Consider the following 15,223-nt stretch of genomic DNA (forward strand, 5'->3'; position numbering starts at 1 on the left):
TGATTTGTGACACAAAAACTTGAATGAAATTCCACGAGGAATACATCACTGGATTGGATGGCATCTGACTGGCTCTGCCTTCTTACAAACTACCAATCCGACTCTGAACTGTCATTATTAACTACAAAAAATGCATCCTAAAGAATAAAAGCATGCTAAAATATTAAAACACACTTTATTAATGCTATATATATTTCAGCAAACCTTTAAAATTTTTCATCCAACAAAAAAGAAGCAAAGTAATATGATTTATAGAGCCATTATTTCATTGATAAAAACCTGTACTTTTTAAAACACATACATTTGTTAAATGTTAAGTATATATGTTGAATGATTCTACGGGGTTCCATCGAAGTTCAAATTCCCAGCTTTTTATGGTTCTCCCACAGCCACGCGTGGTACTTGTTCAGTTTGTGATCTTGAGGTTGGACCTAAAAAAAAAGACTGAAACTGATTAAATAGCCAACAACTGCTGTATGACTCAATGAAAAATATTCAATCGTGTGGATTGTATACCGTGACACTCAGGACATTAATAACCACCAAACCTAACATAGGCACATTTTCACATCTGTTGACATCTCATAGAAGCTGGAAATTTGTTGTAGCGTAAGATGATCTGAAGAGGTGATTTTCTTCTGGTTCACTGCTAAAGAAGGCAGACATAAGCTATGTTTTTCTCTGAATGGTGACGACTTACCTGCTTCCACTCCTCAACACAGAAGATCCTATAGGAGTCATTGCCATACTTCCCAATGCCATGAAGCTCAATGGGATAACGCCACTGCTTGTTTAAGTAGTCATCTGCGAAAGAGTGGCATCAGACAAGTTCAGCCTCTGACATTGAACTCAATCAGTTTTAATAACTTCTTCGTGGGTTCTGATTAACAAAACACACACTGAGCTTTGAAGTCTTACTTCTGCCATCAACATCCCATGTTTACTCAGTGTTTATGAGATTTGCAGGTAAAGTATGAAGGAAACTAGCCATCTCCACAAATGGCACATTTAACAGTTTTATCAACTGAAAGATCAGACAGTTCTTAGATTATATTAAAACCCAAATCGGGGATCAGCAAAGAAAATGGCTGCACTGTGTCTCAAAGAAAAGGCATACTAAAGGTAAATATTTACTTTTGAGCTACCTAGTTAAATACTGGCTTGATAATTAAACGGCCTGAATTAGATCGTGTAGTGAGAATTACCTACAGCATTGCATCAGCAAGACAAAGCAACTGCTGGTAGACTTCTAAATACATAACTGTGCACCCAAATGAGTATTTAGCATGCAGTTGTATAAATGACTACATATGTAAACAAGTATGCAAAAGCACAAAAATGTAACTGAGTACATAAGTGACTATATCAGTACAAAAACAAGTGGGTAACTTAATGAGTATGTGAATAATGCAAAATGTTTTATTTGCCATATGTATAATTACGAGTACATGCATCCTCTCATATCCCATCTTGCTCTCTTGTCGCCTACACATTGAGTATTGAGTAGTGTAATGAGTATGTGATTGAGTACATCCATCAGTCAGTCTGAATGCTGTGAAGTACAGGTAACTGTAAGGACACTGTGACTTACCAGAAAACCTGATGATGGTCTTAGCTCTTAGTTCATTCAAGCCTAAAGGCTGGAGCAGCTCTGCCAGGGGCTTCCAGTCGCTTGCACGGGTCACTTCAGGGGAAGGATAACGTTCAAAAAACTGCCAAAGCATCGGGATGGCCATCTTACCTGTTGGCGAATGGACCAGAAATGAGGAATAGGACCACTGAAGTGTTATGATGTTAAGCAATGAAGATGTAGATAATGTAAATGATTATAGAGATACTTTAAAAAACACACAACACAATTCAGTTTGAAAAGCAAAGTCCTACATGCAGTTTAGTGCTTCAAAATTGGCCCAAGTGCTCACCGCTTGTCCTGTTGAGAAAAATGGTGGCAATCAGGAGCTTCCAAGGGTCATGGAAAAGAGTCTCCTGCACAAGGCAGAATGGGGATCGTGGCGGGGTCCACTTCTTAAAGGCCTTGCGCCTGGGGGGGGTCGGTGCTGCGGAGGGGGGAAGCAGTGAGATAAAAGCATGTGCCACACAGGCCACAGTTCACACCCCCAGGATGGCGACCATACCATCTCTAATGGACTTTCCGCTGAAGTAGGGGCTTCTCTTTCGGTCTGTCACAGTCCTTAATCCAGGACCTGAAGATGACATATAATTCAGGCATTATGCCAAACTGTAGATTGTAACTCTTCAGGTCATACTCAAAGTGGACGTTCTAGCAGAAGGTTAAAAGAAAGTTCTACTTTATGTATAGCTTTATAAATTACTAATCACAAGATTATTCATAGGTTGATATTGCCATAAACTATTATGGCACTAATATTTACACTGCATGTTCTTCAAGTGATGCTAAGATGGATTCTTACAGCTCTCAGGTAGCTTCTTCGGTGTTAAGCTCCCCCTGGTGGCCGTAGGGGTTGACAGCAACTTTTCATGCAACAATCCTGATGCAGATTCAGCCTCTGTTTGCGTGTCAGGGTCGCTAACAAACTCAGGATGTACATCACCGGTTGAAACTGCACGATCTCGGGAAGGGCTCAGTTCTGAACGATGGCTCTGAGCTTCCGCACACCCACTGTCCTTCTGCTGGCTGGAGCACGTCAGCCTAAACAGCTTCTCCGTCAGCCGAGTCTTTTTCTGTATGCTGTTAGTGCAGGTGTACACGGGCAGCCCAGGCACCTCCATGAAGAGACGCCCTCTTTCGCTGTTGCTTTTCTCAGCTTCCCCTGCATTCCCCATGCTGCAGTCTGTCAGCTGTGGCGTCTCAGGTGTTAGATTTAAATGTTTACTGCCACTGCATCTGCCTGCTGATCTGGGCCTGCTGCCCTTGGATTGGACTTCTCCACTAGAACATTTCTCCTTGTCCACAGGCAAAGCCGGTGACACCTGGCCAGAGATTTCAGACGTACCCTTTAAACGTTTCAAGCTCCTTTCCCTTCTCGAACCGTTAGATGTCACTGTACTATTCCCATGTGAAGTGAAGTCAAAATCTTCCACTTTAAGACTGAAATCTTTGCTCTTTTGCAGAAAAGCTCTCAGTGCTGATTTTGACCTGAACTTTTGCCCCTGAGGACTATAAGTAACACAAAGTTAGTTTTCACAAGAGAAAATGGTTTACAGTTTCCGTCACAGTTTGGTAGATATTATCACCCACTCCTGCTGTAGGTAGATGGCATCATTAACATAAAAATGCAATTTTAAGATTTATGGTAATAAAACCCATTAGACCACCTTGTCTTAAACGGCATGAAATTCACCTGTTAAATAGCACTCTCTGTACTGGCTAGCCATGTTGTCATTGGCAATTAGTTTTTTTATATTAGTATCAAGAGAAAGCATTCCAATAGTTAAAATGAATATTAAGGCAATACCTTATTAAATAAACATCAATTTTTCCTGCTGTCTTCCCAGTTTTCCTTTCTTTGAGTACCTTCAGCCAGCCCTCTGGCATTGTAGGACACTGGCAGTCTGTGTCTGTACTGGGCTCATTCATTTCCACATGATCTGTGTCTGTACTGGGCTTATTCATTTCCACATGATCTGTGTCTGTACTGGGCTCATTCATTTCCACATGATCTGTATCTGTACTGGGCTCATTCATTTCCACATGATCTGTGTCTGTACTGGGCTCATTTATTTCCAAAGAGCGAGTGTTTATATTGTGGTCAGTGATTTCTACGCGGTTTGTAACAGACATGATACAGTCATTATCTGTACTGGCCTCAGTAGTAGTGTCTTTACTAAGCTCAGTAACTTCCACATGGTCTATGTCTGTACTACACTCAGCAGTTTCCATACGTTTTGCATCTCTGGCAAATTTGTCTACACAAGCTGTGTTGATGCTGGTCCTCTGCTCACTGTTTGCCATTGGGCATCCCTTTGACTTTTCGTCCATCATAACTTTGTATCAGGAACTCTACAATGATTGTCAGAAAGAAGAGGTTACTTCGGGAAGAACTCCTGTATTAAATCATTAAGATAATAACATAGCAAAATTAATAATACAAATAAATCGGACTTTATCTGGATTTTTATAGCTGATTACAAAAAAACTTCCATGCTTCCTTCACTGCCAGTTGCATTCTGATTAGTTTACGATTTGCAACGTCAACGTCAAAAACAACCGCTAAAATAAATTCATGTAAACATGATTCATTTAAAGACACTGTGGGATTTGATGCCTTAACGTTGTTAACCAGGAAATTACTAGGACATATACCTGTCAGTTTCCGCCGGTTGCTTCCGCCATGCAAGGAAAAAAGACTAAAATCAAACAATCGGTATCTCGATATTAAGGTCTGTCAAGATCTTTAGAGCTGGGAGGAAGTTGCATTCATTTGGTATATGAAAAGTACATTAATTGAACAATGAACTTACTATATACAATAATATCTGATAAATTGCATGTCAATCGCCATCGGATTGTCACTTTCCGCGCGGGTTTGACGACAGCCCTGAGTTAGGCATGCGCAGAGCTCCCCGGGAGTGGACCCATCTGCGCAGACTCGGGTAGTGTCGCTAGGTAAACATGCGCTGAAGACGGTCACCGTTTGATGAAGTGTGGCGCTTACTGGAGCTACATAATTAAAGTAACAAAACACACACTAAAACACATAATGAGAGCTGTTCCCACATGGATTGATAAAGTACACGACCGAGATAAGGTAGAGCAATGGTAAGCAGCGTATTTTTCCCTTTTGAGATTTAGCTAGGCCTCTTAGCAACGGCCGTTACTATGTAAACTATCGTTTACAGTTATCATGGCGGTGTTGTTACCAATGAAGCTAGCTAATATGGAGGAAAACCAAACTTCTTACTTAATATAGTTATATGTATTGTATTCTTTATCCGGATGCGAGCATTACTGTGTTTGAACTGTATTTTATGATTAATATAGTTAGATACTGTAATTTAAGTATGCTCATATTAGTATGGCACGCATAACAACTATAGATAACATAAAATTAAATTTTGTATAAATTAATGATTTGACAAATGATATGTGTTTACGTTACTTGATCACAGGAGTAATTTTAATGTTGTATGACTCATGCCTCTCGTTTATTCTTGCTCGACTTTGGCATGAGTCTTTTTTCTTTCAATAAATATAAATGACGATTGGAATGCGAGGACCGATGACAGTAATGTAACACTTTTCTGCAGTATTTACGATCTCACTTTCAAGCCCGATGGAAATCAGCTAATAGTAGCCGCAGGAAACCGGGTGCTGGTATGTGCAGCGTTTTTCTGTTTCTGTTCCTGTGTTGTTGCATCAGTTGCATACAGTTCGCTTGATACCTTATGCTGTTTTGTTACGCTCAGCCAGTATTAACGGCACTTAGTAGGACTGATAATGAGTGTGAAGATTGATATTCCAGGTGTATGACACATCTGATGGAACACTTATACAACCCCTAAAAGGACACAAGGATACAGTGTACTGTGTAGCATATGCTAAAGATGGTGAGTTTTCCCTGCTGTATGATTGCTGTAAAAAACAAAACTTTATGTCACCTCAAAACTGGGGCTGTTGCATTCTGGGGGAATGTTGTATTCTGCTTTATACAGTATCTGTTTTGGTTTTTTTTTAAGGAAAACGATTTGCCTCTGGGTCAGCGGACAAAAGCATAATAATCTGGACGTCGAAGCTTGAAGGCATTTTGAAATACACGTGAGTGAGGCGTTTTCACAACTGCAGCCCTCTACTTTATTTATCTAACATTTAATATCCTCTCAGAATTAAAAATACAGTATTAAATTTGAACCAGTAGGTGGAGTAGTGTTTAAATATGTGGACCTTGGCAAAGATGTTGGTGAAAAAGATACTAATACCTGAAATATTTTAAAGTGCCAAATACTGAAACTATATACACTGACCACTTTATTAGGTGCAGCTTGCCAGTACTGGGTTATTTTTGTCTTCAGAACTGTCTTAATTCTTTATGGCATAGATTCAAGAGGTGCTTGAAATATTATTCAGAGACTTTGGTCCATGTTGACATGACAGCATCGTACTGCTGCTGCAGATTTGTTGGCTGCTCCTTCATAATGCGAATCTCCCGCTCCACCACGTCCCAGAGGCGCTCAGTTGAATCGAGATGTGACTGTGGAGGACATTTGAGTACAATGAACTCATGTTCAAGAAATCAGTCTGAGGTGATATAAGCTCTGTGACATGGTGTGTTATCCTGATAGATGTAGCCATTAGCAGCTGGGTACACTGTGGTCATAATGGGATGTACATGGTCAGCAACAATTCTTAGGTAGGCTGTGGCATTTAAACAGTGCTCAGTTGGTACTAAGGGGCCTGAGGTGTGCCATGAAAATGTTCCCCGCACCATTACACCACAACCACCAACCTGAATTGTTGATACAAGGCAGGATGAATGTGTGTTTTCAGGTTGTTTTTGCCAAATTCCGACCTTGCCATCTGAATGCTGCACCAGAAATCGGGACTCCAACTCTGACCATTGTTTGATTTTGATAGCCTCAGTTTCCTCTTCTTAGCTGACAGGAGTGGCATCCCTTGTGGTCTTCTACTGCTGTAGTCAATCTGCTTTAAGATTTGACATATTGTGCATTCAGAGATGCTCTTCTGCATAACAAGTGAGTTACTGTTGCTTTTCTACCAGCTTGAACCAATCTGGCCATTCATCTCTGACCTCTGCCATCAACAAGGCGTTTTTGCCCAGAGAACCGTCACTCTCTGGATGTCTTTTCTTTTTCAGTCCATTCTCTGTAAACCGTACTGATGGTTGTGCATGAAAATCCCAGTAGATCAGCAGTTTCTGAAATGCTCATACCAGCCTGTCTGGCAGCAGCCAACCTGCCACATACAAAGTCCCTTAAATCTCCCTTTTCCCCATTCTGGTGTTTGATGTGAATATTAACTGAAGCTCCTAACATGTGTCTGTATGCTTTTATACATTTGGTTGCTGGCATATGATTGGCTGATTGAATATTTGCTTCATCAATCAATTGAACATAAATAATAATTAATTAATTATTATTATTATTTATTAGGTATACCTAATAAAGTACCTAATGAGTGTAAGATTTGTTAAAAATTAAAATTAATAAACAGATAATGAGTCTGCTCTAATTACTTGGATTAATAGTTTATTGTTCCTGAACGTTGGAATAACTGAGTTTAGAGGCTAAAATTAACTGAAAAAATTTGTGGAAATTGGCCGCAAACACCTCTCCTGGAGCCGACACCTTATCGTGATGGAGAGGTTTGCGTGTTCCAGTGATCCCAGGAGCTAAGTTGCCTGGGGCTTTATGCCCCTGGTAGGGTCACCCAAGGCAAACAGGTCCTGGATGAGGAACCAGACAAAGTGCGGCTCACAAGACCCCTTATGATGAGTTATAACATGGATCCACGATTTCCCTTGCCTGGACGCGGGTCACCGGGGCCCCCTCCTGGAGCCAGGCCTGGGGGTGGGGCTCGATGGCGAGCACCTGGTGGCCAGGCCTACACCCATGGGGCCTGGTCGGGCACAGCCCGAACAAGGCACGTGGATCCCCCCTCCAATGGGCTCACCACCTGTAGGAGGGGCCATAGGGGTCGGGTGCAGTGTGAGTTGGGCAGTGGCCGAAGGCGGGGACCTTGGCGGTCCGATCCTCGGCTGCAGAAGCTAGCTCTTGGGACGCACGGCTTGGGCTCTGGACCCAGTCTCCTCGAAGGGGGTTGGACCCTCTTCCACTCTGGAGTTGCTCACGGGGAGAGGCGCCGAGCTGGGGTGGACATACTTATTGCTCCCTGGCTGGGCGCCTGTACATTGGGGTTTACCGCAGTAGACGAGAGGGTAGCCTCCCTTCGCCTTCGAGTAGGGGGACGGGTCCTGACTGTTGTTTGCGCTTATGTGCCAAATGGCAGTTCAGAATACCCACCCTTTTTGGAGTCCTTGGAAGGGGTGTTGGAGAGCGCTCCCCCCGGGGACTCTCTTGTTCTGCTGGGGGACTTCAATGCCCATGTGGGCAATGACAGTGAGACCTGGAGTGGCGTGATTGGGAGGAACGGCCCCCCCGATCTGAACCCGAGTGGTGTTCTGTTGTTGGACTTCTGTGCTCGTCACGGATTGTCCATAATGAACACCATGTTCAGGCATAAGGGTGTTCATATGTGCACTTGGCACCAGGACACCCTAGGCCGCAGTTCGATGATTGACTTTTGTAGTTGTGTCATCGGACTTGCGGCCGCATGTCTTGGACACTCGGGTGAAGAGAGGGGCGGAGCTGTCAACTGATCACTATCTGGTGGTGGGTTGGCTCCGCTGGTGGGGGAGGAAGCCGGCCAGGCCTGGCAGGCCGAAGCGTATAGTGAGGGTCTGTTGGGAACGTCTGGCGGAATCCCCTGTCAGAGGGAGTTTCAACTCCTACCTCCGGCAGAACTTCTCCCATGTTCCGGGGGAGGCGGGGAACATCGAGTCCGAATGGGCCATGTTCCGTGCCTCCATTGTGGAGGTGGCTGACCGGAGCTGTGGCCGTAAGGTGGTCGGTGCTTGTCGCGGCGGCAATCCCCGAACCCGCTGGTGGACACTGGTGGTGAGGGATGCCGTCAAGCTGAAGAAGGAGTCCTATCGGGCCTTTTTGGCCTGTGGGACTCCGGAAGCAGCTGATGAGTACCGGCAGGCTAAGCGGAACGCGGCTTCGGCGGTCGCTGAGGCAAAAACTCGGGTATGGGAGGAGTTTGGCGAGGCCATGGAGAATGACTTCCGGATGGCTTCGAGGAGATTCTGGTCCACCATCCAGCGTCTCAAGGCGGGAAAGCGATGCAGCATCAACACTGTTTATGGTGGGGATGGTGCGCTGCTGACCTCAGCTCGGGACGTTGTGGGTCGGTTGAAGGAATACTTCGAAGACCTCCTCAATCCCACCAACACGCCTTCCAATGAGGAAGCAGAGTCTGGGGACTTGGGGGTGGACTTACCTATCTCTGGGGCAGAGGTTGCTGAGGTAGTTAAAAAGCTCCTTGGTGGCCGGGCCCCGGGGGTGGATGAGATCCGCCCGGAGTTCCTCAAGACTCTGGATGTTGCGGGGCTGTCTTGGTTGACACGCATCTGCGGCATTGCGTGGATATCGGGGGCGGTGCCTCTGGATTGGCAGACCGGGGTGGTGGTCCCCATCTTTAGGAAGGGAGACCGGAGGGTGTGTTCCAACTATAGGGGGATCACACTCCTCAGCCTCCCTGGTAAGGTCTATTCGGGGGTGCTGGAAAGGAGGGTCCATCGTATAGTCGAACCTCGGATTCAGGAGGAGTAGTATGGTTTTCGCCCTGGCCGTGGAACAGTGGACCAGCTCTATACTCTCGGCAGGGTCCTGGAGGGTGCGTGGGAGTTTGCCCAACCAGTCTACATGTGCTTTGTGGACTTGGAGAAGGCATTCGACCGCGTCCCTCGGGGAGTCCTGTGGGGAGTGCTCTGGGAGTATGGGGTGCTGGACTGCCTTATAAGGGCTGTTCGGTCCCTGTACGACCGGTGTCAGAGCTTGGTCTGCATTGCCGGCAGTAAGTCGGACTCATTCCCGGTGAGGGTTGGACTCCGCCAGGGCTGCCCTTTATCACCGATTCTGTTCATAACCTGTGTCTGGGTGTCCGGTTTGGTGACCTCAGGATTAGGTCTCTGCTTTTTGCAGATGATGTGGTTCTGTTGGCCTCATCAGACCGTTACCTTCGGCTCTCACTGGAACAGTTCGCAGCCGAGTGTGAAGCGGCTGGAATGAAAATCAGCACCTCCAAATCTGAGACCATGGTCCTCAGCCGGAAAAGGGTGGAGTGCTCTCTCCAGGTCGGGGAGGGGGTCCTTCCCCAAGTGGACGTCCCTGGTGAGGTGTTCCGGGCATGTCCCACTGTGAGGAGGCCCCGGGGAGGACCCAGGAACGCTGGAGGGACCCAGGAACGCTGGAGGGACTATGTCTCTCGGCTGGCCTGGGAACGCCTCGGGATCCCCCCAGAGGAACTGGAGGAAGTGGCCGGGGAGAGGGAAGTCTGGGTTTCCCTGCTGAGACTGCTGCCCCCGCGACCCGACCTCGGATAAGCGGAAGTAAATAGATGGATGGATGGATGGATGGCCGCAAACATCCATTTATCCATTTTGCAACCTGTATCCAGTACAGGATCAAAGGGTGGTCACAAACAGATCTGTGACAACTAACCTGAAAGCCTTGTAAGCTAAAACCCCCTGGAACCCTTGACATACAGTATTTTGTTAATACACGGTGAATGAAAATAAAGATATCTCTGGTATTACAGATGCTAATTTCCAATATTAGGGGAATTATGAAAATAAAATATGACAAACCAAGGTTACATAAGGTTACATTATGTTTTGATACAGACACAATGACTCAATCCAGTGTGTTGCCTACAACCCTGTTACACACCAGCTGGCCTCCTGCTCTTCAGGGGATTTTGGTAAGTTAATGGGATTTATTTGTCACTACCTTTCTGGGGCGGAATGAAGGACAGGAATTTAATTTCAGTTCATATAGAGAATACATAATTGACCAGAGGAAATGTAACTCTGCAGTTGATTCAGTGTGTTCTGTGTGTTTAATTCCAGGCTTGTGGTCTCCAGAACAGAAGTCTGTATCCAAGCACAAAGTCAGTAGCAAGATCACGTGTTGTGGGTGAGTTTTAGGCTTTACTTATAGCCCAAGCTATCCAGGTCACTCCTTTTGTGTTTTCAGCCAGAAGTAATTGATACTTTATGAGTAACTACACAGTGAATTTCTTTACTGCAGTTCTTTGTGATTTTGTTGACCTTTCCATTTGAAAATCAGCAATGACTTCAGTGTGCACTGATGTGGTCATGATGTGGTCATGTGACTTTAGGTGGACCAATGATGGTCAGTACCTTGCCTTGGGGATGGTGAATGGGGTGGTAAGCATCCGCAACAAGAATGGGGAGGAGAAGGTGAAAATCGAGCGCCCTGGTGGTTCTTCATCTCCTATTTGGTCAATTACTTGGAATCCCTCAAAGTATGTGCCATGTTTATTATACATGAATGGTGTTGTAAACTGGTCTGTTAGGCTCATTTTTGGCATATTTTTGCTTTTCTCTTTTTTTGGCTTTATCTCTGTTTAGAGTATATAAATAATACATTTCATGGATTTTTGATCGATTGGCATGTTCTGAAATTACAGATTATGTTTGTGGGTCATTAAATACAAGGGGAAACATACATCATCCAGCCTTTAAATGTTCATTATATTTGTCTTCAGAATATCTAATAAATTCATACATGAATTGTCTTAGTTGTTTATATTTTTATCTGTTTTTAGAGCTTCAGATGTAATGATGCAGGAAACACAGAAGATTTCAGCACATGTGTGCAGAGGGCCAGCATCTCCTATGAATAATTTATGGAGAGTGGAGTAGATGTGTTGTCCCCGGCAGGCTGTGGGGCTGTCATAGGTGCAGTTAAATCAGGTGTGAGGGGGCATGGTGCCTTGCAGCTGTATGAGGCAGCTGTCCTCCGTGGTGGAGACCACGGCGATCGAGGCGTGCGGCCTGCCGGAGACACTCCTGATGGCATATTGCGCAGAGAGTGACAGGTCCCGTGGAGTCACATGGGCTGCAGAACCTTCCAGAGGCGTCTATCAAATCAGCCTGCAGGGCCTCATTTAGTACAGTGTGACAGGCAGATTTCGCACAGTGTCATTCAATATACTTCGATTTCCATTAGAAGAGTATTTATTGGCTTTGCCCATTTTAGAAACAGGAAGGAACATCTGTCAAAAGTAGGAGGCTGGAAAAATTATTGGATGGGTGAAGTAATATTTGTATGAGGAGAGCCCTGGGTGACCCACCTCTGTTAAGTATCGCATGCATTATAGTCAGCATGATGGCATGGAAGATGTATTTAAAGACTTTTATGGGCCTGTGTTAAGCTAAGTTATGCACTGAAGTCATCGTCATGTCCTCATTGGAGTGTAATAAAATGTGCCCTGAGTTTGATAAGGATGCTAATTCGCTTTATTGGTGCCATGCTGCTTGGCCCTGACTGTGATGCGAATAGCTGATGTAATGGTCAGGAAACATGCGGAGCAACCTGTGCGTGGTGAACAGAAGAGCATCTCTCTGGGCCTCATGCAGGGATGAACACAACGACATCCTGGCAGTGGCAGACTGGGGGCAGAGGCTGTCTTTCTACCAGCTCAGCGGGAAGCAGGTAAAAGGCTTCGGGGGCGGTGATGACACATCTGATCACATGTTTGAATTACAGCCGGCAAGGATGGGTGCTTCTGGTAGGTCAGTTGTGTGGGGTGGGGGCCCAGGTGGCTTTAAAGCTCACAGATCCAGCGGTGCTCGCTCTCTCAGAGCTTGACAGAACCCCTTTATGAAGCAGCATGGCGGCACGGCCTGCCCTGCCGGCTGGGGGACCGGGGTCACTCGGGTGTCTGCAGTTACACAGATAAAGACTGACATGCTTGTGGATAGGAGTCTTGATGGGATACAGCTGTTGCAATCCTGAGCAAGATATCGGCCCAGAGCTACTTCCACATGGTGGGCTCTACAAATTGGTTATGAACAGATAAAATAGTCATTTATTACTGATCATTTTTGCCTATCAAACTATTGTTTTAGCTTAAACCTTAAAAGAGATATATGTTACTTCATATTTTATCTTCAGTGTTAATGTCCACTGGCATCACTAATTGTATTTTGCTGTCAAGTTGGTCTGATGTTTTGCTGTTACTGGGGAACCAGTGGGGAGTCATTTAAAAAGGATGTGGGCTTATAGTTCAAATGGCTTTTCCTATTTCAAGCCAGAAATAACATAGAGTGTCAGCCCATGATGTCTCAGTTGAAGGGAAACAGGTGTGTGGAGTGGAGAGCTGATATTCCGCTTCACAGATGGGCTTGTGAGGGGAGGGCTGTGCAGTGTAAGTCCCAAAATGTCATTTTTTGTGGCATTAGAAAATAAACACAGGAGAGTTGAGGAGTCAATGCAAAGCCTGGGGTTAAGCTGGGGGTTCGGTGTGAGTGTAAAATGCATAAACACACAAAGACGTGCCTTGACTTTCTATTCCTTTAGCTTGTTGTCTTTAGGTTTTCTAAAAATAACATGCAATATACATCTGCTTGCAGATTGGAAAGGACCGCATCCTGAATTACGATCCCTGCTGTGTCAGTTACTTCTCCAAGGGCGAGTATATTGTCATGGGCGGCTCTGACAAGCAGGCCTCCCTCTACACCAAAGATGGCGTTCGCCTGGGCACCATTGGGGAGCAGAACTCTTGGGTCTGGACTTGCAGAGTCAAACCTGATTCCAACTATGTGGTGGGTTCTCTTGACAGGCTCTATAGCAGCACTTGATGCTGAGTTTACATTGGTGTATTTCTGAGTTCCTGCAGTGAAACTTAATATAAAACGCACTTTTGTTAGGACCATTCTTGTACAGTTGGGTTTAGATTTAATCGGGATAATTGAATCAGGATAAATCAGTTCAGGTGAATGGAATGTCATAAGCTGTACTTCTGGTAGTAATGATGGCAGACTTTTTTAGCATTAAATTTAGCTTAGATTTATAGGTTTTCTTGCCTTGCCGTGTTTTCTACATGTGGCCTGATACACTGGGAAGCAGACTGGCTGCATTCTCTGATGCCCTGTTGATTTGTTCATTACCTTTAACCGCCTTTGATTCTCATGTACTGTTTCGCTTGACACAGCCAATCACAAAGGGAGCAGTGGGAGGAGCCTAGAGCCTAGTATCTGAGTTTCTTTGATTTCGCAGTTTTGGGTACGTTGGGAATCTAACTGTTACGGGACGTTTGTGTGTCTCTCAGGTGCTGGGATGCCAGGACGGGACCATCGCTTTCTACCAGCTCATCTTCAGCACGGTTCATGGTCTCTACAAAGACAGATATGCCTACAGGGACAGCATGACTGACGTCATTGTACAGCATCTCATCACTGAGCAAAAGGGTAAATGTCCGAGTTAATAGGAATCTAATTCAGATTCACATATTTGGTGCAAATAAGTATCCTACAACTTGGGAATACTATTTTATGGTTGTGTTCCATTGCTGAGTTATCGTTAGCAATATGCTTCGTGTGAACAGTTTGTCATTTGAGACGCTGCAGTAGTCAAGTCCTGTCATGGAGATTTTGTAGCATGGATGATTTATACAGAATCCTGGTGAGCGTAGGAGATGCTTGTGTGTGAAGGAGGCTTCCTGTTCCATCCCCAGTGAGAATAAAGTGCAGGGAGCTGGTGAAGAAGATCGCCATCTACAGGAACCGCCTGGCCATCCAGCTGCCTGAGAAAATCCTCATCTACGAGCTCTACTCAGACGACTCATCAGACATGCACTACCGCGTGAAGGAGAAGATCAACAGGAGATTTGAGTGCAACTTGCTGGTGGTCTGTTCCCAGCACATCATCCTCTGCCAGGTCGGCATGCAGAGCTTCTGCTTTTATACCTCTGGAAAGCTTTATAAAGGCTTTTGAAAGTTCACTTTTCACAACAGTGTCTGTTGGAGGCCACCTTGTTTCCAGCCAGGGGGCAGCAGGGAGCCCTTATGTTTACCTGCCCGCCAAGTGTTTCCGTGCACTAGATCAAAGAGCTGACAGAATGAGCAGGCCAGCCCTCACCACTGCTAACCAGTAACTCATAAGCACATGGAGTGCTGCGTCTCTCTCACTCTCTCTCCACATGGAATGAAGCCCATTTTTTCCACCACTAGGGGCCCCTTTTGGCAGTCCACGCGCGATTCAGTCCAGATCTCCACTGTAGTCTGGGATATTGGACTCTGATTGGGAAAAGTACCCAGCAGAGCCACTTACAAACCCCAGTTAATTGTTTCAACACTATTTATTGTTTTTTTTTTCATGTGTGTGCATGAAGGAATCCTTAGTCTTCATTATGTGAATTCTGCTGTGAGTTGCAAACACATGCCCAAAGTAATCTCCTCTGTTTGACATTACATATTTTGAAAAATGCTGTAGAAACATTCCATTTGGCCGGCTGCTTCGTGTTGTTACAGTGCTCCCTCAGGAAGTACAGAAATAGAAAGACACCCAATATTTTACCAGTTTAAAGGCCACATCTGTGCTGTATTTCTATGGCTTTGTTATATCGCAGACAGCATAAGTGAACCTTAGGACCTGCAAAACTGGAAGCACTTTGTCTTGTGATTGTCTGTAGCTT

The 15,223-nt window shown here is 45.1% G+C and overlaps 2 protein-coding genes across 3 annotated transcripts in view; one reads left to right on the top strand and one right to left on the bottom strand.

Annotated features, from left to right (window-relative positions):
* mbd4 (methyl-CpG binding domain protein 4) lies at positions 1-4,570 on the bottom strand. 2 transcript variants are annotated; one of them, XM_023819242.2, is made up of 9 exons: positions 4,444-4,570; positions 4,286-4,305; positions 3,438-3,982; positions 2,433-3,139; positions 2,136-2,204; positions 1,923-2,057; positions 1,592-1,741; positions 701-804; positions 1-431 (listed from the first exon to the last, which is right to left on the bottom strand). In XM_023819242.2, the coding sequence occupies exons 3-9, from the start codon at positions 3,962-3,964 to the stop codon at positions 357-359; spliced, it is 1,767 nt and encodes a 588-aa protein (XP_023675010.1). In that variant the 5' UTR covers positions 3,965-3,982; positions 4,286-4,305; positions 4,444-4,570; the 3' UTR covers positions 1-356. The 2 variants fall into 2 exon arrangements, with proteins under 2 accessions (XP_023675010.1, XP_023675009.1); XM_023819241.2 differs by having other exon boundaries at positions 4,286-4,558.
* Positions 4,557-15,223, top strand: part of ift122 (intraflagellar transport 122 homolog (Chlamydomonas)) — a 27,513-nt gene continuing 16,846 nt past the window's right edge. Inside the window, exons 1-11 of the mRNA XM_072713148.1 lie at positions 4,557-4,741; positions 5,230-5,296; positions 5,445-5,529; positions 5,659-5,737; positions 10,404-10,480; positions 10,629-10,695; positions 10,901-11,047; positions 12,165-12,240; positions 13,161-13,352; positions 13,859-13,997; positions 14,264-14,466. Of these exons, the coding sequence (XP_072569249.1) occupies positions 4,620-4,741; positions 5,230-5,296; positions 5,445-5,529; positions 5,659-5,737; positions 10,404-10,480; positions 10,629-10,695; positions 10,901-11,047; positions 12,165-12,240; positions 13,161-13,352; positions 13,859-13,997; positions 14,264-14,466 (1,254 nt within the window). The 5' untranslated portion in view covers positions 4,557-4,619. The remainder of the gene's footprint in view (positions 4,742-5,229; positions 5,297-5,444; positions 5,530-5,658; positions 5,738-10,403; positions 10,481-10,628; positions 10,696-10,900; positions 11,048-12,164; positions 12,241-13,160; positions 13,353-13,858; positions 13,998-14,263; positions 14,467-15,223) is intronic.

Source organism: Paramormyrops kingsleyae, chromosome 6 (genome assembly GCF_048594095.1).
Source record: "Paramormyrops kingsleyae isolate MSU_618 chromosome 6, PKINGS_0.4, whole genome shotgun sequence".
In the NCBI taxonomy this organism is placed as follows: Eukaryota; Metazoa; Chordata; class Actinopteri; order Osteoglossiformes; family Mormyridae; genus Paramormyrops; species Paramormyrops kingsleyae.

Bases quoted from the DNA above. Each gene is read 5' to 3' on its own strand.
- mbd4 (XM_023819242.2), bottom strand. From the start codon at position 3,964: ATGATGGACGAAAAGTCAAAGGGATGCCCAATGGCAAACAGTGAGCAG. The intron at 2,058-2,135 runs GTATGGTCGCCA...CCCCCTCCGCAG, and splicing joins CGGAAAGTCCATTAGAGATG to CACCGACCCCCCCCAGGCGC. The intron at 432-700 runs GTAAGTCGTCAC...CTTTTTTTTTAG, and splicing joins GTGTTGAGGAGTGGAAGCAG to GTCCAACCTCAAGATCACAA.